The 25,814-nt window shown below is 35.3% G+C and overlaps 1 protein-coding gene across 3 annotated transcripts in view; it reads right to left on the reverse strand.

Annotated features, from left to right (window-relative positions):
- The window catches only part of LOC107042003 (CD151 antigen), a 28,452-nt gene extending 3,849 nt beyond the window's left edge, over nt 1-24,603 (reverse strand). The window contains exons 1-6 of one of the 3 annotated variants that reach the window (XM_015262852.1): nt 24,343-24,603; nt 13,762-13,857; nt 3,238-3,432; nt 2,459-2,629; nt 1,218-1,310; nt 67-207 (exon numbers count right to left, since the gene is read on the reverse strand). In XM_015262852.1, coding sequence (XP_015118338.1) covers nt 67-207; nt 1,218-1,310; nt 2,459-2,629; nt 3,238-3,432; nt 13,762-13,839 — 678 coding nt within the window. In that variant the 5' untranslated portion in view covers nt 13,840-13,857; nt 24,343-24,603. Of the gene's footprint in view, nt 1-66; nt 208-1,217; nt 1,311-2,458; nt 2,630-3,237; nt 3,433-13,761; nt 13,858-13,950; nt 14,025-24,313 lie in introns of those variants that run through there. The other 2 variants (XM_015262853.1, XM_015262851.1) reach the window with 2 other exon arrangements.
- Nucleotides 24,604-25,814: the final 1,211 nt, after the last annotated feature.

A 25,814-nucleotide genomic window follows, 5' to 3' on the forward strand; every position in this document is an offset into this window, starting at 1 on the left:
TCCTGTCAATCGATATATTGTTGAATTTTGAATTCTGTTGAAAAATATTAAATGCTTCGATTTTACCATCAAAATGGCAACTGCGATTCCTGCAGCTCCGATGATCTTCGTATGCATCTCCAGATTCTTCTCGACAGTGGTTAGACACCCATTCAAATAAGTATTTGATTGATTTGGAGTTTCTGGCGTTGCATTGCAGTGGAAATACTAAAAAAAAATATATATTTTTCGGTTAATTTATCGAAGATTTTTTTATCATTCTGTGATAATCATGAAAGCTAGTGAATCGACTGTGCTCTGCATCAGCGCATGACATTATCGACGTTCAAGCTCATCATCCTATTTACTAAAGATGAAAGAAACGTGAAGTTGTTTTATATCGAAATATCTCGAAACTGCCTGACCGCTAATCGTCAATTCTTATTGGTCAATGAGTCACGTGAAGTAGTCGCTGAAAAAAAACCTCGGTATTTTCAAATTCTTCAAATGCCAACAATTTTTTCTGCGTCATATTTTTCATTTTTTCATGTGTAAAATTGATCTTTATATCAAAACATATCTAAATTGCCTAATTGTTGATCGTGAGAAAAAAAAGCAGTATTTCTAAATTTTTTTCACTCACAAATTATTCTTCACTTCCCAAATTTTAATTTTTTCATATTTATCACACGCTAAAATGATCAATTCTTGCTTTTCAGATTTTCATACGTAAATTCTAAATTCTACAAAATTCACGAAAATTCCTCGGTTTCCCAAATAATTCGAGAAAAATCTGTGATCTACGGTTATCTGGAAAACTGAAATTTTCCGAAGAATTCAAGAAATTTTTTCAGTTCTCTAGGAAATTTATTCATAACCCTCCCCTGATTTTTCAATAATTACAGATTTTAATCACATGATTTTAAAAAGTAAAAAAAAAAAGAATTAATCGAAGATTAAAAATTATTCATTGATGCTTCACTCTTCATTCTCTTCATTCTCTTAATTCTCTTTAAGTTATTATCAATATTTATAAAACATCTATGAGTATATGAAGTTTAATAAATTCGATTTCTTCATTTCCACAACAAAAAGATGAGCGCGCGCGAAAGCGCGCGCACAGATCTAGTAGATTTAATACCAGGGGGGGTGTGCAATGATACAGCGCTTAAAACGGGAATTTTTAACAGAACTAAAAGCCTTGGATTAAGGGATTGATTTATTAATTCATGACATACCTCTCCCGGTCTCACTTCCCGACAGCAGGAGCGTGGGAGAGGAAGACCGACACCTCCCCAGTCCCTGAAGCTCTTGGTTCCACAGCAGCGGAGCTAGAAAATGAAATATTCAATGAATTTTAAATAAAAATCCTCTCCCGACTTCATTATAATTTATCAAATGTCCAACACTCGAAATGCTTTTTATCAAAGTATCTAAGAGGAGATTATTGATTATTTAATAGAAAACATTTATTAACTCTTTCACAACAGAAAACAGAATGGGAAAGAATGAGTTCAGAAACTAGTCGGAAAATATTTAGCGAATATCTTCAAAGGGAGGAGATTCATTATTCTTCAAGATATTTGTTTTGTAAAGAATTTCATGGATCATAAAATATTTCTCTTGTATTTTTTTTGCAAAACACACTAATTATAGAAATATTAGCTAAATAATCCATGTGATTCGGTGAAGCCTCGTCTTAAACTCATCTCCTAAATCATTTAGAAATTTAAATTAGCTCAATGGTGAATCACGATCAAAAGAATAATCAAAAGACATTGACTCCAGATAATTATATGGATTATGAATAATGTTTGGAATATCTTTTGACATTATTCTTTGTATCCGCTAATTTAGTGACTATAAATGTTTCCTCGATCCATCTTACAGATCATTTTTTGTTCAGAAAATTATCTGAATACTGACATGCAGATGTCTACAAAGACAGTACAATAGGAAACTTGTATGAAGCTCAATTTTTTCTAATTCCCCTACTCATACATTCCTCGTAATGTATGGATAGCTAAACGGCGAAAATTATGGAGAAATATTGCCTAGATATCTTATGATAATTAATTGAAAATTAGTCATTTTCGAGGCCAATTTTTCGGTCATAACTTTACGAAGACGGTCAGGTAACGCTTCATTGGTTGAAAAAGAAGAGAGTGGGGAGTTGTCGTTCTCCATTGGCCGAGGCGCACCTCAAGATTGGGTTAGGTCGGCTCGAGCCATTCTGTGATTGGTCCAAGGCTCGACCGTCTGTGTGGTGTCATTAGCGATTTCAAAGTATTTGAAATCTTCAAATTTAACGACTAATTCTTAATTAATGTGCAATATTTTAAACGTTTATTGAATGAAAAATGAATTATTCAGGTCCCAAACTTGAGATTAGAAAATTGAAGAAAATTCATGCAAGTTCCTTATAGTTTCAGAGATTTTTACGAAATACTCTGCATGAAAATTAGAATAATTCACTTACCGATCTCTGAGTAGTATCCCAAGCTTCATGCATGTACGGTTTACTATCATACAACGCCATCGAATTTTTCATTTCCATCTCGACCTTTCCATGTAACTTTCCCCGAAACACATAGGCGAGGACTCCTCCAATGAATATCGTCACAAATAGTATGAGTACTATGATGAAATACTGCGACCAAATAAAAAAATTAGTGACATAATTTATTTTTGTAAAGTCATCAAACTCGTTATTATATTAAACCCAAAATGAACACTACAGCCAGGAAACGGTAACTCGACTAAAAAACTTTAACCCACTCTAGAGTTAAATATTGAATTAGTACCGGAGATTAAATACCAAAAAAACTGTAGCTATTCTGCAATAAAAAAATCCAAAACATGTAGTATAGCTTGTACAAATAAAACAATTGTATAATTGTTTCACAATATATTTATCATACGGTTTTCTCTCATGACATTGTCACAAGCAATTAATCTCATTAATATTATTTGCGTTTACAAAATGAACCCGCCGAGGGTGCACAATGCACCCGAGAAAATTTCCTCAAGCTTTTTCTCTCCACCTCCTTCCCTCTCTGTAAATAACACGACAAGTACATATATATCTCATGAATTCCACTGTATAAACAATTTCACTCAAGTGTGTTGATGTGTGTATTTTGAATAAAAACAAAATTGTTATTGGAGAATTTACGGCTAGAATATGACAGGTGTTTTTGCAACAATTTTACCATGTGCGGGGTGTTTTTCTTATTGGTAAATGGACAGAGGGCTTACCGTGAGAAGCATGCACTTCACTTCCCTCGATGCGCCTATGCAGCCGAAGAAGGCGACGAGTGCTACCACTATACCACCGGCAAGAAGAACGTAGACAGCACCGGTTAATAAATTATTTCCAACTATATCGCTGATATAGGGGATCTTGTCAATCATTGCCCATACAGCTAGACAGGCGACCACGCATCCTCCGATCTGGGGAAAAAAATCACAATGTGCAAGTAAAAACATTTGAATAAAGTAAAAATTCTAAACATGAGTTCAGTAAATCGTGGTAATTCTTCGATTGACATTTTATTAATGGCAGCATCAATCACATTCTCATTTCTACATAACGTTGTAGTATGCTTAAGATACATGATGAATGGCCTCTTTCATCTTCTTCTTAAATGTAATGAATCTGTTGTCCATTCTTTTGCCGCGGTTCACGCAAAAACGACTGAATGCATTTCAATGGTATTTAGACTATGACATAGTTTAGGGTCCCCAATCGGCTTTAGGCTATAAGTTGCGCTTCAGTGCGTAGTTTAGTATGGACCAAGGAAACTTCTAGAGCATTCGGAAAAATTCTAGAATTTTCTGGAAAATTCTAGATTGTTCTGGAGTTTGCGAGAATATTTTTGACATTTTTACAAAGTTTGAGGATATTCTCGGGCTTTATAGAAAGTTCGAGAATATCTTTTGTTTTTACAGAAAATTCCAGAAAATTTTAGGATTTTCTAGAAAATTTGAACGAATTATCGGGTTTTCTAAAAAAATATTTTTTATTCCAATTGAGCAATTTAATTTCAAATTCTGATTGACTAGCTGTGTGGCCCGGCTTCGCCGCGCAGAATAAGAGAAAATTGAGTAGCGGGATTTTTGAGAATTCCTGTACTTAAAAAAACCACCTCAATATTTTCGACTTTTCAAGAACAACCGAGAATTTTCTCAATTTCTTTGGAAAACCCTCAAATTTTCTTGATTCCTCGGAAGTTCTAGAAAAGTTGAAAACATTGAGGTGTTTTTTTAAGGATAATCGGGCGAGGAGGAAATGCAGGAGGTGAGGCAGAGGGGTTTCTATTGTTTTCCTGCAGAAAACCAATCGCTGAACAAAAAAATTTTTCCCATTTGGATTCACGACTCAGGCAATGTTAGGGAGTATCCCCGGTTAGAAATTATTTTTGGAGCTAATCAAATTTATTTGTATCTGTTCCACGCATTAAATGGTTTTCAGATTGTTTTTTTTTTTAATAAATGAAAAAATATTAATCCATGCGAAAAAGTGGCAACATCGTCGGTAGTTTTTTTTATTTTTCACCAGGAGCTGGTACCACTGGCTCGAGGGAGCTCCAATCACAACGCTTCATCGCTCTCTCTCTCTCAAGAGGTGTTTAAATTGACCGCGCTACCCCCACCCGATCGGTACTTGAGACGTTGCTGCTCGTTTGGGCTGCGTGCGCAGAAATTTCATTTTTCAGTACTTTTTTCGCTATTATTAATAAACAATGCTCCTAGGCGACAATCTTATTCACTCAAAAAATCATTGATCACATGTTCTAAATGTGTCTAAAGTTTCATGACTTTGGCTGCATTTTTTCCTTGGGTTTTGCAGTTTTTTTGTAATTTCCATAAGATCACGGGTTAAATGACCACTTTTTCAAAAATTCATAATAAATTAACCATGTTCCGCAGCAGTCTGAAACTTTGCACACGCCTTTTCCATCATTTAAAGAATACGTAAAAAATAAAAGAGAAAAATGGCTGCTTTTTTTCTAACCCTCCGGGCTTGCCCGATTATCCTTAATCACTGGAATTCTCACAAATCCTAGCATTTAATTTTTTCTTATTCTGTCCGGACGAAGCCGGGCCTCGCAGCTAGTATAATATAAATATGAATTCAGAAACGAATAATTGGACTTCTTTCAGCGTCAAAATTTGTTGGTTAGTTGTTTCCAATCGTTTAATTAACCGAAAATTACTTGTTTCCCACGGACTACGAGGACCATACTCTGGACCTTAAAAAATCAGTGCGAGCTTACATCACGTGTAGATCGATTTGAACTTGACTGTCGAAATTTTCTAGATCTACACTTTTTTTATCTCATTAATTACGTCAAAATTCTTTTTTTTTTCCATTAATTTTTCAAGTTATAAGTTAGAGAGCACAGTCAACGCTCATTTTTCTCATTTTGAACTGTACTTCTCGATGAGAAAAAACAAAACGATCTCGAAAATCTTCGAGGTAATACTTAATTCCACACAGAATTAGTGCAATTGCTCACATAGGGAAGAGAGGAACAAAGTGGAATGTTTGTGATCCATTTCAATTCTTGGTATCGTTGTTTTTAAACAGAGATGTTGAAATTTTAACTAGATGCTAATTAAATTTTAGACTTTACCCCATCTTACCTTCCATTGTGAGGAATATCGACGTGATATCACAAAACCAATTTTGCATGCCAAATATTGACTTTGGGCAATATAAGAATACTGTGAAGTGTTTATGACTTCAAGATGAACACTTCACTATAAAGTGAATATTTCTCGTTTCAAGAAAATCGTTTTTCTTTGCGTCAGAGAATGAGAAAATTACTAATTTAGTGAATCACGGATCAGAGACATTCCTATTGAATAAATACAGAATTTAGAACTGACGGCGGTGGCTGCGTGGTTAGAGTGGGGGATTGGCATGCGGGAGACCCGGGTTCGATTCCCGGCTGGGGGGGGCCAAAGTTTGTGATACTCTACATCTCACGGTTTCATTGTCGAGCGGGAGTCTCGCAAGAGACGACTGTACCTGGGCAGGTTTTTCCCTCAAATGAGGTTTTCCCTTGTCTTTCAGCGAATGCGGTACAGGGGGTTGGGGGGTGGGCAGAGAACAAATCGTAAAGACCCGGAAGGGTATACGAGAAGAAAACATTTACAGAATTTAGATAGAAGAAAACATCTATATATTTCAAAAATATAACCATCACTTCCTCTCAGTCGCGGAGTTCGAAGGAAAGCAATGACCTCGGCGGGGTTATTCAGTGTGTCACTCTGGGATGAAATCACGTGAAATCGAAATTGAATGAAATCGGCGAAATTATATGATTTCACAAATTTTAAGTAATTTCATATGAAATCCCTTGTAATCACTAAATCCGTGAGATAAGAAATTTTATTTTGGAATGTATAGGAACAAAACAGAAATTTATTATTGACAAATATGGTACAAAATACAACTCTCTCTAATTGCGAGATTCTCAAAACAGATCGATATTTTCCGAGAACCTGTCAACTCGTCGTTGAACGTTTTCTGTAGTACTGCAGTTCGGAAGACAAAATTGTGAAAAAAATTTAGATCCTTATCTGATTTTTTCAAATTAATTTTTGCTTCCGAATGGAAGCATTGCAATCGTCCGATTTTCACATTTTCTAATTTTGCTTGGAAATGATGCAGAATGGTTTGAAACGTAAAAATACGAAGTTTGGGGACCATGTCTGTGCGTGACACTGTCTAGTCGGTGGTCATTTTTTCGTAAATTTGATAATTGAACGGGAAAAATCATTCCAAAAAGTTTGAAATTTTTTCAGTTAATTGGTATAACTTGAGACTAACTCCACGCCAAACTTCAGCTTGATCCGTCCATTAGTTTTTGAGCAATAGCCACTCGTTTTTTAACGTTTTCTCGCAAATTCCTCGGAAAATACCCAACCGATTTCAATAATTTTGTTTTCAAAATATTCGGCATATCTTCTGTTCAAATCAATCAAAAGATATATACCCGTTCATACAAAGTTTTTCAGATATTTGGATTTTTCTGTTTTTGACGTTAAATCCTTGTTCGCGCTCTAACTTAAGTAAAAATTGAGATATCGACTTGAAATTTGGCACGAAGCTGTCTCTTATCATTGCAAGGATCGGTATGGAAGATGGGCTCAATCGGTCTATTAGTTTCGGAGATATTCAACTTTGTATGTAAACCTAATGTCTTGAATATCTCAATAACGAGTCAACCGATCTCAATGATTTTTTTTCAAAATATTCGGCTTGATGTCCTCTATCTCAATCAATCAAAATATATATACCCGTTCATACAAAGTTTTTGCGAGATGTAGATTTTCCTGTTTTTGACTTGAAATCCTTGTTCGTGCTCTAACTTGAGTAACAATGCAGATATTGACTTGAAATTTGGCATGCAGCTGTCTCTGATCATTGCAAGGACCGGTATGGAAGATGGGCTCAATCGGTCAATTAGTTTCGGAGATATTCAACTTTGTATGTAAACTTAATGTCTTGAATATCCGAACAACCAGTCAACCGATCTCAATGATTTTTTTTCAAAATATTCGGCTTGATGTCCTCTATCTCAGTCAATCAAAATATATATACCCGTACATACAAAGTTTTTGAGATATTTAGATTTTTATGTTTTTGACTTGAAATCCTTGTTCGCGCTCTAACTTGAGTAAAAATCGAGATATCGACGTGAAGTTTGGCATGAAGCTCCCGCTTAATATTGCAACAGTTCGTATTGAAGATGGACTTAAGCGGATTATTTGGTTCGAAGATATTGAACTTTGTATGTGAACTTCATTTCTTCAATATCTCAATAACGAGTATCCCAATCTCACAATCGTACTATTTCCTTTTATTTAAGGATAATCGGGCGAGCCCGGAGGGTTAGAAAAAAAGCAGCCATTTTTCTCTTTTATTTTTTACGTATTCTTTAAATGATGGAAAAAGCGTGTGCAAAATTTCAGACTGCTGGGGAACATGGTTAATTTATTATGAATTTTTCAAAAAGTGGTCATTTAACCCGTGATCTTATGGAAATCACAAAAAAACTGCAAAACCCAAGGAAAAAATGCAGCCAAAGTCATGAAACTTTAGACACATTTAGAACATTTGATCAATGATTTTTTGAGTGAAAAAGATTGTCGCCTAGGAGCATTGTTTATTAATAATAGCGAAAAAAGTACTGAAAAATGAAATTTCTGCGCACGCAGCCCAAACGAGCAGCAACGTCTCAAGTACCGATCGGGTGGGGGTAGCGCGGTCAATTTAAATGTCTCTTGAGAGAGAGCGATGAAGCGTTGTGATTGGAGCTCCCTCGGGCCAGTGGTACCAGCTCCTGGTGAAAAAAAAACTACCGACGATGTTGCCACTTTTTGACATGGATTAATATTTTTTCATTTATTAAAAAAAACAATCTGAAAACCATTCAATGCGTGGAACAGATATAAATAAATTTGATTAGCTCCAAAAATAATTTTTAACCGGAGATACTCCCTAATATTGCCTGAATTTTGAATCCGAATGGGAAACATTTTTTTGTTCAGCGATTGGTTTTCTGCAGGAAAACAATAGAAACGCCTCCGCCTCACCTCCTACATTTCCTCCTCGCCCGATTATCCTTAAGTTCAACTAGATTAGAGCTTACTTCATTCATGCCCGCATTCGGAAGCCCGCAATCAATATATTGATGGCGAGAAAAGAATAGACGCCCTACTCAGTAGAATATGTACAGCCGCATGGCTGCAGTCGCCTACTTGTTTATTATAGTAAAAGAGCGAGTGTAAAGACTTTAAACTCTAAAATTAGTCTAAAAATTTTCTTATTAGGTATTTGAACACTTTTTTTGTTGAAAAAAATTGAGGTGATTTTTTTATCGTTGGAGTAAATCGATGGAACTGGGCATGGGACCTGCGTAAGCTTCGGAGGAAACGTCATCCGTAGTTTTTGAATTTGTGATCAATACGGACATTTTGACACCATTTTTAATGTCACCCAAAGACATAAAACAAATTCACATTTTTCACACCAAGCTCATTTCTCCACCCATTGTTCCAGTTTAACCCTGGGGACTGTCAATGTTCCTACCTATCACTCCCGTTCGATCCCTCTCAATGCCCCTTGTAAAATGAGTTTCTCGTTGCAAGTTGTTCGCAATTCACAAGGTCTTATTTTATCACCTAGTTCGATTTGCTCAGTTACCCTGAGGCAATTGCGCAGATAGGTGAAATGAAAAATTTGAAACCATTTTAAATCAGTTGAAATCATGAAATCGGTGACAAAGTCCTATAAAACTCCTTAAGGATGTTCGACACCCTTTTAGCCAAAATTGACGTTGTTTTCATTTTTCTGGCAAATTATCGATGGGAGTGACGTGAAAAAATATAACGATTTTGTGGTTTGTCATTCTTTAATGGCTCACGAAGTTGCGTAGTGGTGCGATAATTTTCATGCGTTTTTTCTACAGTTTTGTGATTCTTTTTAAAAGTTTAGAGAAAACGCAGGAAAATGTTCGCACCACCTTAAAATTTCGTCAGTCATTAAATAATGACAAAACGCAAAAACGTTATATTTTTTCACGTCAATTCCATCATAAGTTTGCCAGAAAAATTGAAAAAACGTAAATTTTGGCAGAAAGGGTGTAGAACATCCTTAAAATCAGTATAAATCAGCAGTCATTGTGTCCCGGTATTCGGTAGTGAAAAACCCCTCGATGACCTTTTTTCCTTCATTTAAACTTTCCTTCTATTTTTAGAAACGGATCTGATTTCGAGAAAAAATATTTTTTCATTTAATACCATACACCTCTAGCCCGAAGAGCACCGATTTCTTGTCTAAAACTTACTATGAATTGATCGAATATGTAAATCCAAGGAATTATTTTCATGATATTTCGTCGATTTTCCACTCAGTGTAGTAAAAATAATAATGATTTAACCAGTATTTTATGAAACCCGAGTCGAAACACATTTCTACATGTACCTGTCAAACTAATAAATGGTCTCCTAAACGAAAGTCATCTTATCATTAAAATATATTTTTATCTTGAGTTGGATTCAAGACGAAATTTCGCCGGGAAATGTTGACTAGGGGATCATGTTCTGAATATAATCCAGATTGTTTCATACATGTGAAAGGTCTCAGCATGAATTTTCCTAAAATTCTTCCTTCAGAAAGTATTCGCAAAATGATTCACTGACGTTTTCTATTTTCTTTCACCACTTTCAGCAGTGTATCGTCTATTAAAGAATCAACAGTAAAGTTCATAATTCATGTTTAAAATTGGATAGAATAAAATTTCTCCTCCCTTATTAGATACAGTCCAGTCTTCGTACAAGATACTAGGTCTGAATCCGTGCCGAGTGATACCCCCACTTTCTGGCTTCAATGTTTTTCGTTTTGTATTCTCTGACAAGATACTTGACGACTCAACACTAGAACTGAGTAGGAATGGAGTTGGCATATTGCAGAAATTACGGGAAATATATGTATCTATGATCTAGAACTTAATTGCACATCAACTGAATTTGAAAACGAATGGGCACTCGTTACTGCTAGTAAAAAAATTAAACGCAGCGATCATAAAAATGGGTAAAATAACTATTTTTGATGTCCATTTCTTAGATGGAAAATGGATAGACAAAAAACAAAATTCTACCCAATTTTTATGAAAACCAAAATTGAAATGAAAGTCCCAATTTTGCCTCGCAGGTCCCTATTAACAAACTAACTCTTTCCGAATTTCTAAATTATTAGTTTGAAAAGGAAAAATACTTTCTAATCAAACATTCGTGTTTCACATCAGGAATCGTACTCAAATGATCATGAAAAATGAAAATCGTCTAGTATCTTGTACGAAGAATATCAAATCAAAAAATTTGCCCCTCTGAGCGCAAGTAAAGTGAGGGATACGTAATTCTCGGAATTTTATTCCCCTACAGTCCCTTAGTCCAGGCGTCAGAGGTTTTTCTGTTCAGAAAATTCCTAGATGAAATTTTTTTTTCTATTGTTTTCTTTAATGATTCTCAAGAGGAATATCAAAAATGCGTACAAAAATTCAATGCAGAACATTTGTTTAAACAGACGAAAAGATAGATATCTGCGTTTTTTGCGAATATCGCCGGTAATATCGATTTTACGATTAAAAACCTGAAGTACAAAATTATTCCCCATTAAATTACCAACAAAAAAGGTTTTTACATATTTTTTGATTTCGATGATAGTTTTAAAGATATCGTGCGGAGGAGCGCGCCACCCTCCAACTCTCGCGTAATGCTAGCATAGGCGAATGCATCGATCAGTTGGAATTGAATGATATTTAAATTATCTCCAAGCAATATTTCTTCTCTCAAAACCCATATAGTTCACAAATTTATCTTATTCCTGATCCAAAAATAAACAAATCAGGAATTTTCCCATAAAATAATGAAGAGATCTTGGCATCTCATAATATGAATTACAGTCAACATAATTCCAGTAGTTATTATGAATGTTTCAAGGAAACAAATTTGAAAAATAAAATCAAGTGCAATAATCACTTATGATATTAAATCAAGTATAATAATCATTTATTCAGGATCGTAGTGGTTAAGGCCGTTGCCTCACAATGGATAGGTTCCAGGTTCGATTCCTGGCCGGGTAGAATGGTGAGATCTAACCATTTTTAAAGTCTTGATCAATCGCCATATAGTCTCATCAGACTCGAAGCGATATAAAATAAGCATAAAAAAAAAAAAAATTTATTCAGGATAATGCTACATCAATTCATTTTTTATTCAATGATTTTTTTCAATGATTTTCTGGCCTTGAAAGGGACTCATGGGGGCCGCAGGTAGAAAAATCGTACATCTACCAGTCTCTCCATGCGGGATATTCTTAAACTTATACCATGCGAATTTTTCGTATTAACTGGCTTCATCATCATTATTGTAATTTCTATTACATGCAAAGGTCTCTGACTGCGTTATAATCGAAAAAGCATCATTTTTCCAATGTTTCACTTGTCTTTCTCGGCCAACACCGAGTATTAGAGACAACGAATTAATATTAGAAGCCAAAAAAAACTGCGAGATGTTTATACGACAAATTAATGGTCAAAATTTTGTTAAATTTCAATGGGTTCCCTCCCACACAGAAATTGCGGGCAATGAACAAGTAGATCTTTTGGCTAGCGAGGCTACCAAATCACCTCCCAACATAGAGTTTCGAGTCCCATTCACAGACTTGCGCGAAAATTTTAAAAGAGAATCATTAGATTCGACACTTGAAATTTGTATAGAGGAGAGTGCAGATGATAACCGAAGAGGCAAAGGGAAAAAATATTTCAGGAACTATTACAAAAAAAAGGAAAACCTGGTTTCACAACAAAAAAACTTTCCCGCTTCTCAATTGTTTGGATAAATAGAGCTAGAGCCAATCATTATCATCTCGCAGCCTCTCTGAAGAGGAAAAACTTTATTCAATCATCCTGATGTGAATGTAACCACCCGAATGAAGACCTCGAGCATGTAATGTGGGACTGCTCCTGACATGATCAGCCGAGACGAAATATGCTCAACGCATTACAAAGGAAAAATTTCCTCCCTCCATACTCTAGCCAAAATATTCTGAAAGACCTAGATCTCATATGCATAGACATCATCACGAAGTTTCTGAACGAAAGCAATTTCAAAATATAAGACCTAACTAAGACACCAATGTACACATCTATACACGAATTTATATGAACGGCCTTCTGTTTTAGGTTACATATTCTTCTCTGTTATTATAATTCTTCTTTTCTATTTTTTTCTATCCTATATTGATAAGCTGTATAAACTTGTAAAGTTTCGTGCTAAAATAAAAAAACAATTTCCAATGTTAAAAATGGCATCACATGTAGTCCGGTGTCTGTTACAGCGCAGCGTAAGATTCGGAGGGTGGCGCGCTCCTCCGCAGATCATATCTTCAAAATTATCATCCCAATCAAAAAATATGTTAAGACCTTTTTTGTTGGTAATTTAATGGGGAATAATTTTGTACTTCGGGTTTTTTTATCGTAAAAGGGATATTACCGGCGATATTCGCAAAAAACGTAAAAATCTATTTTTTCATTTGTTTAAACAAATGTTCCGCTTTGAATTTTTGTACGCATTTCTAATATTTACTTGATAAACATAAAATAAAGCGATAGAAAAAAAAAATTTTCTCTAGGAATTATTCGGTCAATCTGGTCAGTTTCAACCTCTGACGCCTGGATTACCTGTGGTATCTTGTACTAAGATTGAACTGTATACAAATTTTCAGAAGAATTGAAATTGATAAATCTAATGTCAAAAATAATTAAATAGACTCCTCAGTTTAATAAAAATTCATTATATTATTATCTCACAAATGAGTGATGTGAGCACAATGTATCAAAACATCTGCTTTAATGTTGAAAGAACTCCTCCTCGTCACCCTCACTCGATAATCAGTCCCCGAATGCCTCATTATCCCAAAATAATTCGCCAGGATACATCTTCTCATATTCCCCACTCAATTGTCTCATCACCCATCAAATTAACTGTTATTTATATCCAAAAATCTCGCAACTGCCTCACCATAACTCTTCAAATAGTCTTGATACACTATAAATAAATCTTCTGACGCTTTTACTGACACCTTGGCAGTGATACTAAACGTACGAAAGTGGTATCTAAATTATTACAGTCTTGAAAAGCATTGCGTGATGCTCGATTAGATTGAAGAGAAGAGTGTTGCTGATTGCATTTCAAGGAACTTACGAAAATTACGAAGTTTGCGAAGAATAGTGAGTACTTCATAAACCGGCCACAGCCGCTCATTTCCGTTCCGTAGCCCATCTCGTAATATCCTTTGGCCTGGAACACACAAAATTCAAAATTAAAATTTGAAAGAAAGCCACGCAAAGATTTCTTTTTAATGCAATATTGAGAGTTAATTCTAGTCTTAACCATCCTTTATAATTGTCAACTGTCCGATTTATATCTGGTACTTATTCTTTCCCGAACCGTCTTCTGAGGTTGAATCAAGGAAACGAATGTTAGATTTATACAAAATAATAGCCAACCATCATCTAATAGATTTTGCTAGCATTCCCCACTCATTTAGGGTTATCAATATCACAGTTTGATGATTTATGACCCTCGAGCGACTTCATCACACTGGCAATGAGTAACCGACCCATTACCCAAACATCAAACGTGACATCACCATTAGTGAGCATCGAAGTATTCCTAAGATGATTAACATTCTCCAATTGCTTATTACATTTTAATTTCAATAAAAGATAAACTCGGAAACAGCTGTGCTGACGCCCCATTTGATTTCAGATAAAAGTAGTTTCTCGTAATTTGTAGGATCGTTGGAGTGACAGCACATCGTCTAAATGCGGAGCAAGGCATCATGACGCAAATCATAGCTTGAAATCCACGACGAATTGAATTTCATATCTTTGGAGGGATTTCTTACATCATTCGTCTTAACAGTGTGAGTTTAAAGTGCTCCAAATTTCGCACTTCCTGCATCTAATTTTCGAGAAGTTTTAGATGTTGTTATCCTCGTGAGAGAGTTTGTGTTTTATTTTATTTTCTGGATGGTTGAAACTTTTTGTCAAGGCCAATTTCGAATGACTATTCAGTTTAAAAAACTTATTGAATAATCAGGGAATGGAAGTGCGAATGATTTTACACGGTTGAAAATTTCCTGAAATTGATGTGACAGCTCCATATCAATTTCTAATGTTGATGCTTTGAATTGGTTTCAACATAAAATCCACACCTTTGTAGAATTCTTTATTGGTCTCGAAAATCGGCTTTTCTCATGTTACTTTCATTGTGAAAATTGAACACTCTATCGGCCTGAATTTCGAATTGATGGGAGTGTTAAAACAATATACTTCATTTTTGTCAGTCACACCACGAGAATTCGTCATAAATTAGCCGTGGCTCATGTTTAATTAAAATATTGGGACTCAATATTTAATGTCATCCGTCATCTTATAGCCAATATATTATGACTTTCAACTTGGTTTTCGACTTGCTGGTATTACTAACCTTTATAGCGTCATCACAAAGAATTCTTCATCTTAATTTATTAAGCTAGTCTAGAGAAAGCATGTCAGATTGCCTAACCCCAGAACCTCACCCTCTCGAAAGTAAACGGAGATTTTTTACAGGGTTCAGGGGCATAAGAAACTTTCTTCAGATTTTTTTTGTAGCTCGTAGGTACCTACTCGACTGACTCGCTGACTCGCTGATGCTTCTAGGGCCTAGACTGTCGTACTTTAATTACAATTGACCGGCTAATCGAAAAAATTCAAAAAAATTTAACTTTGTCAACTGAAGTCTCTAAAAAATTATATCAGTTTTTAGAACAGCATATTTACCAAAATTCGTAAAGAAAACAAATGATTTCTGACAGATGAATTATTTTTTCCCAAGTTAAATGAAATTGCCCATGACGCGACGTTGCCGGAAACTCGCTGAACGCGCCCGGGTAGTGTGGAGTGAATTCGGCAACGTAAAGCCTAAATAACACTACGGGGAATCCCCGCGGAGGTGACCAAGTCGCAGAGTCATGCTTGGTGACCAGACTAGGGTGAATGGTTTGATAACTACACAATGTTTTCCTCGCCCCAGGGCCATCTTCCCTTGATCAATTTTTTGTCCACCTACAAATATCACGAAACATTCTGCCCTTATAAATAAAATAAATCGTCGTAATCTCCGCTTGAATGTTGATTAAAAAATCAATTTAGTCTCAGTAAGTCTGAGTCATCTAGAATTTTCTCATATTGCTGCAAGGAGATTCAATTCTCACTTATCCTGATGAGAAAAAGATTGAAAAATCTATAAATTGTTAATGTTCTTTCATGACAATATAACGACCTTTTTTTATATGAGAATGTAACGAGTTTATTGCATGATTTCATTGCCAACAGTAATGGCCTTTTTTCACATCGAAATCAAAGAAATTTAGTTTCACCGAAACTTTTCGACGCTAACTCAATTTCCGCTCATAATTCGATTCTTCACGAGAATTGATAGAAAAAATATTTAAGGATACGGACATGCGCTAACAGTGAGTTCTCGAATCATACTTGAAAAGCAATAAAAATTGTTTTTGAGAATTTTACACTCGTGCAGCAATTTCTTTTTTTTTTACTCGCAAGTGATTCAAAAATCCATAATAAAATGTCAGCATCTGATAATCGTCCTATCTCATTATTTCAGCACTAAAAACGTGTTTTTTTTCAAGGCAAACAATTGGAAAAAATCCCCGGACGATGAAAACAAATTTTTCATCATAATTGCCGAATTATATTTTTCAACGTAAAAAAAACCCTATTTTATTCTCTGTAAATTCTCGCACCTTTGACGCTCATATACTGACTCAACTATCGAGTCATACAAAATATTTAAATTCATATTCGAAACATTCCACATCCTTAAGAAACAACGATTGATCAAACCTCGTGTAATGACGAATACCATTAAGAAGTTAATATACACAGAAAGGTCCCATGCTCACTCACGCGAGACTGATGACTCACTCTCGTTTGTAACCTTGGACTTTTTCAATGGAACACCCAGTTATTTTTTTCCGTTTACGACATGACCTCTGAATGAACTTAATTAATCAGAACTCTGGATTAATTCCAGTAGCATTTAATGAGACGGGGAGGATCAATTCTGATGGTTGAAAACTAGATTAGAATTCAAAAGTCCTTTAAAACCTCGGGTAATTAAACCAGAAAGTGTGCATTCGGAATTTACAAATTGAGTCAAGTGCATTTCTTCTTGAAAACTCCATCTTTCAGGATGAAAACATGGTTTACCTCCAGCTTTTGGCGGTCATGAATATACTGAAGTCTCAATTACGTGCAGACATGATGTCATCAGTTATGATGACCCACTTACAGCATTCCTTGGATCGTAATAATGATGATTTGACACAGATGAATAATTTAAGCATTCAAATATGGAATAAATGAAGGATAAGACGAGTGGCCCTGAGGTAGTGCAGGAGTTGTGATGCCGAAAGTGAATTACGTCGACAAAAACTTTCATTCAGGAAAGAGGAAGATGCGTTTGGAGGACTGTTCGGATTCATTAAAGACACTTGTACTTGTTTTTAATACTTAAGGAGGAAAGAGGAGAGAACCGGTTTGGTCCTTGGCAATTCGATGTAATTGTCCTCTTGAATCATAAACAGCGACAGTTAACCCAGATATGCAGAGTGAGGGTGAATTAGGGGATTGTTTGAGGTGCATTATTAAAGAGCTCAAGGAGGGCCATAATATTTAATTGAGGAAAAATTTTATGAGATCATGATCCGCTACACTACTCATAATTATACTATTCATAATGACCCGCTACACTACTCATTGATAAAAAAGGTCCTTAGGAAGGTGTTGCCCCCTTCCTTGATGAATAGTTGAATTGATTTGCTAGTTTGAGCACTACAGCTGCATTGAATAGAATGAGGTTTAAAGAAATTCATAAAAAGACGTTTTCAGTAAGAAATTCCAGAAAACCTCCTTAGAAATTTGTCCCCTAAATCTATCATAGCGAGAAATATTTTCAAAATAATCTGGATAAGATTGTTGAAACCACCTTATTTTCGAAATTTTTCTGTCAAATTGATTGCGATAATCAAGAAAACGATTCATTTTAGAAACAAGATGTCAAGAGGACTTTTTTATAGTCCATAAAATTACGTCCAGGTCTGCTGATGATTTTACCCGTATAAGTCTCCGTTTACACTTCCTTTCACTCCATCACAAAAAGAAGTATTTTGTGATCGATTTACGAGAATTACCCTAATGCTTCATTTAGATCCAGCAAATCAAGAATAAATTTGTGGGAAATAGACTTTCCATGTGAATCACATTATTCACTTGTTGAACAATCGAAGAAAGTGACAAATAGATTGAGGAATATTTCAGGTGAAATCTGCCAAGAAATTCCTAACGAAAATTCCAGCAATTTTTCACACATTTCTCTTCCTCCAAACAAATTTAAGAATGTCCTAGTACTCTAGCCATTTTTTTCGTCCGAATTTTTTTCCAACATTCATATTTAAATATCCAAGGTTTGATTTAAACCATTAAACAATGTAGGTCAGGAAACTTATCGGTGTGAGAGAAGTAGGGAGCCCTGCAATGTACTAGCGCATTGTTCAGAGAGGGGCGATATTTTAAAAAACATCGATTCTTCGATAATCGATATTGTTTAAAAACATCGATATTGTGAATCGATTTTTCTGGAAAAACATCGATTATGAAAAAAATCGGTTTCTCAATACACAGAAAACTAGCAGCATACCGAATTTCAAGTCCCTAGCTCGTTTTTTCATTGACTTATCGTGCGTACAAGGTTTTTTATGGAAAAACGGATAAACGGCAATATCTCCAAACTTTGCACAAATCGGTATATATGATATGAGTGATCTAGATAGAGTCCATCGAGACGAGTAGTTCGAAAAAACATTGTAATCGCTGCAGTTGTTGGCGAGATATTGCGGAAAAACGAAATGTAAACAAGTGATTATATCTCAGGAACTACTTGACCGATCGAGCTGAAACGAAGCACCAAAGTGAGGCTCATTCATAGCTATCATGAGCCGAAATTTCAAATTTTTAGCCGCAAATATCACCGTATTTTTCGTTGAATTTTCTAAAATTGAATCACCAAAAACCCGAATCTGCACACACATACATACAGACATCCCCCTAAAAACATCATTTCTTTACGTTTCATGACGTTATATACTATTTGCAAACAAAATTAGAGAATCGAAAAATCGACCAAAAACAAATTTTTAAAAATTTTTTTTTCTTGTTTTTGTTGAAAAATATATATTTAAAATACAATCCGAGAAACTTACGTTTCAATGATAAGTACTGCTGGAGAGTTAAATTTTAAATCTCAAAACAGGTTTGTTGATTAATTGAAACAAATATATTGAATGCTTTCCGTGGCTGGACGTTAGCTGCAATAATTGTAAAAATTTAAATTTAAGAAAATTAAAAATTTCAACTGAAAAAAAGAACAGACGAGTGGACTTGTCCACTTAACATTTATAACAATCAATTAACATTATTATTCGATAAAAAAATGGAAAATTTTGTTAACTTGGTCAAGAACAGCGATGTTTTGAAAAAAGAATTGAAAAATTGATGTTTTCGATTAATTGACGAACATCGCCAACCCCCCCAAATCGGGCTCCATAAGAAGGGCCCAGTTGCGCAGGCACACTACCACAAAATGATGAAGAGTGGGGTACTGTGAGGCTGCTCAAATGGTCAAACCCATTTAACCCCAGGTTTAATCTTTTGGGGTATTCTAGAAAGATTTACCAATGCTTGGAATATTGCAGATTTTTTAAAAGGATGCCCGAATTTTCCAGAAGATCCTATACCGATTTGGTCTATCCTAAAACTTTCTAGGAATACCAGCACTTATGAAAAAATCGCATAGAAATTTTCTACACGGATTGCGTATAGAAATTCTATAGGATTTCTGTATATGATATTCGGATATTTCTATACGAATATTTTCTATACGAATTATTTCAATACATAAATTTTTACATAAATTGTTGTTTTCATACGAAAGATGTCTAAACGCTCCAGAGAAAAACGTAGAGAAATGTCACAACTCCATATGACATGTTTCTATACATGTGGCAGTGGGTCGAATAGGATCAAACCGATAGAAATCGTATGGAAATAATCTGTATAGAAAATATCCGTATAGAAACAACCGAATATCATATACGAAAATCCTATATAAATTCTATACGTAATCCGTATTGAAAATTTCTGTACGATTTTTTCATACGTAATGACTTTCCAAAAGAACGAACACCTGAAACTATTACATCAGTAGTATAATTTGTGAACAATCCACCGGGAAAATAATTCTTTGGGAACGGTAACAAAATGGTCCATATTCAGAATGTTAGGAAAGACAGATTTCATGCCGAAATAAGAGTAAAATTCCTAAAATTTTGATGAATCCAATTGAATTGAAAAATTTTATGATGAAAATGTCAGAATCTATATTAGTGCGGTGCTTATGAAACCATAACAGGTACTAGGAAAACCTCAAACAAAACGTAATATCATCAGATGTGAATTCATATTTAATAATTATTCATCTCAGCTGAAATATCCTTGACCAAGCGGTGAGACTCTATTAATTACGAGAATACTATCGTGTGATTAAGTCACGCTTCCTTGGGTTTTCATGTGCAATAATGATGACAGTGGTGAGATTTTCATGTGATTAAGCATCAAATTTGTATCACACCCAATTATATCATACAGACTACGTCAGGTTTGACCTAATTCCCTGCTCAGATTTTTTAGGAAAATTCTCCGCAATAAATGATCCCAAAAGATCGAAAAATCAAAGCATTTGAATTGGAAAGGCATCGGAAATTGAACAAAATTTTTTTCTGCAATTGGATTTACGAAATAATTCAATACAAAAAAAATAGGTACGGAGTCACATCACGTATGAGGGATTTACAACGATGCAGAAATGAACTCTACCGCTCATTGTACAGTCCTTGAAGTATAACAATGCTCAGCGGAGGAGGTAATGTAGCAATCGGTAGTATCATAGTCACCGATGTGCACCGAATCGTAATTACTCTTCCCACACAATCGCATTGTACCGGACACACGATTCGATAGCAATCGCAAGTAGTCACGTACATAACCAGTTAATATTTGGGGCACAGTGCCACCTGCTCTTGTGTTTTTATTTTCACTCAACCTTTTTTTTCGTAACAACCGACGTGCTTCCCCCCTGCGTATTACGAAATCGGTAGACCATACATTATATTTATCATCAGTTTAGTTTCCCAGATGAGGAAAATGTGACAGCTGTTTTTTCATGACAATGGTTTCATGAAAAAACTGAGTCTTTGGAAGTAAATGAAAAAAATTAAAATGCTGGATTTGATAATAGTGTCTCGACAACGATCGGAAGTTGATAAATTTTTATTAACCTTTCAACCTTCATGGAGAATTCTTCGACATGATAATCGTTCCGAATACTCTGATTTTTTTTAGATCTTGTCGAAGAAATAATTTTCGAGATGTCGACATATAATGGACTACCTGATGGATTTCATTCACTTTACTGACGAAATAGCCATGCAGTAATACGAATTAGTGATGCCGCGAGGCATTTCACGATACATCACGAGACAAAACTTTGGAGAGATGATCTCGATCTCAGTGAACATAGAAATCCTTGGTCTCGTTTCAGTCTCGAAATACGCAATGTCGAGCGTTTTCATGATGATTTAGAGTCAATTTATCTCATCTCGATTTCCAGTTTTTCGCGGGTTTTATATGTAGAAAACCAAGACGAGACAAACCGAGATTTTACATTCAAAAATACGAAAACCTTGAAACCGAGATGAGATAAATTGACTCGGAGTCATCACGAGAGCAGTCGATACTGCGCATTTCGAGACCGAGACGAGAGCAATGATTGGCGTGTTCATTGAGATAAAGTAAAGTGTAAAGAGTAAAGTGTCTCGCGGCATCACTCATACGAATTGTAGAAAATGGTAAATTTTTGCACGGAAGGTTCATAGTTTGATAACTGCATCGTCTACCAAAAAAATGAGCACTTCATATTTTTTAGAAGCATCATCTCCTAAATACACTGTTAGAAAAAGATTGCAATTTCATGGACAAAATGGTAGTAATTCCCATAAAAGTGACATGGAATTTAATCCAAAGGAAACATGATTATGAAATATCACGCTTTAGTCAGTATTCAAGAGAATTTTCACGTTTTTGGTACACGTAAGACGTAAGACGGAAATTTCGTAACTAAATTGAATTTCCATGTGAACATCAATATTCCGGACCAGGATGATCCGAATTTTGAATTTCCAACTGAATGTTCATGATTTTTCTGAATTTTCAGATAGACATTGAACTGCAATTCGTAGTTTTCATTAATTTTCTAATCGAATTATTCGAAAAGTACTAGAATCTTTGACTTTTCAGTAATGATATTTCGTAAAATTTTAGTAGAATTATCACGTGATAAAAATTCCGGGATTCAGCACGGAAAATTCAGATAAAATTTTTTAACAGTATACAATACAGAATTCATCAAAATATTTTGTACATAAGAACTAAAGGTGCTTCTTCGCATGAATAACCTTAGTTTATTGATCCGGTAAAATAATCTTTTAATCCGCAACGAGAAAGAAATTAATAAAAAATAAAAATTACAACTTTGAAATCAATCGTTGAAAGTGGATCAATCGAGGAGAGTTTCCCATATTTTTTATGCAGAACTAACATAAATAGCTTTCAACTTATTTGCAAAAGATGAATTTTCCAGAAATCGCAGAATAGCAGAAATTACGTAATCGAGTCGATTTAATTTATTGACAAAACATGTTAGTGAATAATGCTAAAATTAATGGACGATAAGAGACTTGATGCTCAGAAATGTGCAATTCAATCATTCTATTTAAAGACAACGGAAATGCCGAAGTCTTATATTTGTCATGAAAATTATTCTGTAAATATCCCCGGAGTGAATAAGTCTACAAGAATGTATCAAGAAACTTTTCCTATAGCTCGGAAAAATTCTTGTAACAAATGTATGTTGCTAAATTCTTGTCAACCCTTCGACTCCAAAGATAACTCGTTACAGGAGATAATCTTTCTTCCGTAAAAAATATCAATAAACAAAAACCATTCGGAGGAATTCCATCAACGGATTCACCCATTTTCTCCGCGATAAATTCCCGACCTTTGCCCTAAAAAAATCCCCCGTTAATAACCATGAATTTCATTCCATAATAATTAAACTTTCCCATGGAAACTCTCCTCTATACATTGGATCTCGCAGTGTCGAGCCCCCGGAATGACGCTATCGAAGCCTCGAACGTAGTAAAAACAAGTCTCTCACGATAGACCAATAAGAAAAAAATCCTTCTCACAATACACAACACGAGTTGAGAAAAAGGAGATGGAGAATGGAACGGAGAACGTGTAAACAAGGGACGCCACCTCTCCCGTGCCTTTTCGAATACGAAAGTTACTGAGTCGAGGTCGACAGGTTTTTACTCTCCGTATTACGATGGAACTCGTCCCGCCGAGATGAAATAATTTTCCAAATAAAATGAATGCATTCTGTTGAATACCCACCATAACAAGAGTTAAAAAATCATGTGCTAACGCGTGAAGAGGAGAAGCAGCATGATAATTGGAGTCGCCTTCCCTCAAAAGACAGTTTGTAATTGATAGCTCCGCCTGTTCACGTGTATGAGTAAATATTCTAAACCTGTTATGCGTTCAATATTTTCAATCGACCACTAGAAAAACAAATAATGAATTTGTTCTAATTCCCTCGCTCCCAGTTTCTCACTCTTTAAATTGTCTTCCGGTTTTACAGTTGCGTGTTCTCCCCCATCTATATTTTTAAACCCACGGAAGGACTTCGATCGATGCCCCAAAGGGACGAAAATATGTGGAAAAAGAACAGCAGGAAAGTACATGTTATGTGCTCAACGAAAACTGCAATAATGAATTCATGAGTCGTTGATTCTGTTTTTCTCTCTTTATAAGCCAACAAACTACGGTCTATTGATTACGCGATGGTACACACTCACTGGAAAAAATAAGTACGCGTTTTTTCCTCAACCATTCATCTTGATAGAACGATAGAGTGCTGTAAAAAGAACTAATGCTAATCGATCGAACAAAAGCATCAGGAGGGGAAGGAAAAATTTCCTTTGTTTCGGGTAATTTTTTGGGTATCTTACTTGTATAATCATTTGAGACGCTTCGGGAGCTACCAAGAAGCTTCCGCGTTGCATTTACGCGGGAAGGCGCCCACTCAAAATAAACGCGAATGCAGCAAAGCAAATGATGGAATATGACAGAAATTCATTCAGCAAAAAAAAAAGGAAAATTGCTAAAATTGTATCTTAACAATTTCGATTTTTTTTTTCGCGTTGAAAGGCTCCCGGAGGAAGTCTCAACCTTTTTCTAACTCTATTCAAGTCCGCACTGCAGCCTCCTTACAAACAAATCGTGGGAGTGAGTCGATCTAATGGGATGCTAACGTGCAAAAAGACTTTCTACGGTGCAATGAACAGTTGGTCTTTCATCCCATCTCGATAATTATGTTGGGGAGCGACTAAAAAAAATTTAGACCATGTTGTTACAACGGAAAGGGGTGACAGTGATTGAGTGACCCCACTGCAATTTCACTCAAGATAATGAATGAAAAAATTCATAGCTCCTATGATTAATGTTCTTACTCATTCGAAAACAATTCAAGACATCTCACTCTTTTATTTGTCAGTCAAGAGTTGATTCGACTTTCTCCAGCAGCCGGTGCACAACGTATCAACAGGTCCACACCCAAAATACCACTGTTTATGTTATAATTCGATTATTATTATTTTCAATTCGATTATTCGATTCACCCGATGGGAAAACTTTATTAATTGTGAGTGAGGAGAATCACAAGTTTTTTACGTGTTACTCAAGCGACTATCGGAACTCAACTGAAACGTAAAACAGTTTTGCGTCTCGGCGACGGCTTAAGTCATCGCTCACTAATATGCGTGTGTTCAGCGGCGTTCTCCTGGGGTCCGATTTCCCCTTAACTCGAGGCAGCAGTTAAACGTGCCATACCAGACTGCAAACCATTTTTCTTTTACTACATGCCCCATTAGGAGGAGTGGAGGGGAGAGGGATGTTAGGGTAAGTAAACGTCAATGTAAATGGCAGTGCAAGAAAAAAGGATTTTTTTTAAATTTGGAAGCTTTCCAGGTGAATAGAAGTATTATTGTCGCTGTTCAATTCTCCGATTCGCTGATGTTTCCAGGAAATGACCGCAAAGTTTAAGAAAGATGTCTCTGTTCTGATTGAAAATTTCACCTTAAGATGCGAGTTGAAAATTTTGAAATGTCTAAACGGGAAGACAAATACGCTAAATTTATCGTTGAATTTTATTAATCATGTAGCACATGGGACATGAGATTTTACCTCCTATAAAGTGTGAACCTCGCGAGATATCAAATAAATAAACAAATAAGTCCAAGTGATATTTTACAATAGTTTTTGCGAGATCTTTACTTAAAACATTGGTATTTTTACTTCACCCGAAATCAAACTAGGCGTTGTTCTCACGGTTCGCCTGAAGCTCGGACTTCCCTAGCCCCCACCACGACTTCCCATCTAGTCGATACGCTGACAGCAAAAGGTATGAAATTCATGTGAACAATTGACACTTACATATTTTATGTTTTTTGATGTGCTGAAACCGAATTTATTACTCAGCTCGCAATACGGTTATGCAGTTAATAGTTAATAACAATTTAATTATTTCAGTGGGTTTTACGCCGCCTTTTGATAGATATAATAAAATGTTGCAAGCGAACAATGTTTTTTGGATATTAATGAACAAAATGAATTTTGATTTTTGGAAATCAGTCAATTTTTGCGGAAGATATAGTAGCTTGCTATAATTGGGCGCTCATGTCACTTATGAGTAAGACCAGAGACTTCATTCAGTGAAGGGGTCTGGTAACACAATGGCTAAACAACCCATGCATAGTTGTCTAGCGATTTTGTTATTAGACTTTTTATTAAATGAAGTCTCCTGCCCTACTTATGACGCGTGGAGTGGCGCATACACCTATAATATAGAACATATTGAAAATTCCAAATCTTGACCAAAGATTATGAGTCTTGCAAGAATAATATATATATATATATATATATATATATATATATATATATATATATATATAT

Source organism: Diachasma alloeum, unplaced genomic scaffold (genome assembly GCF_001412515.2).
Source record: "Diachasma alloeum isolate Michigan unplaced genomic scaffold, Dall2.0 Dall_scaffold_00401, whole genome shotgun sequence".
Classification (NCBI taxonomy): domain Eukaryota; kingdom Metazoa; phylum Arthropoda; class Insecta; order Hymenoptera; family Braconidae; genus Diachasma; species Diachasma alloeum.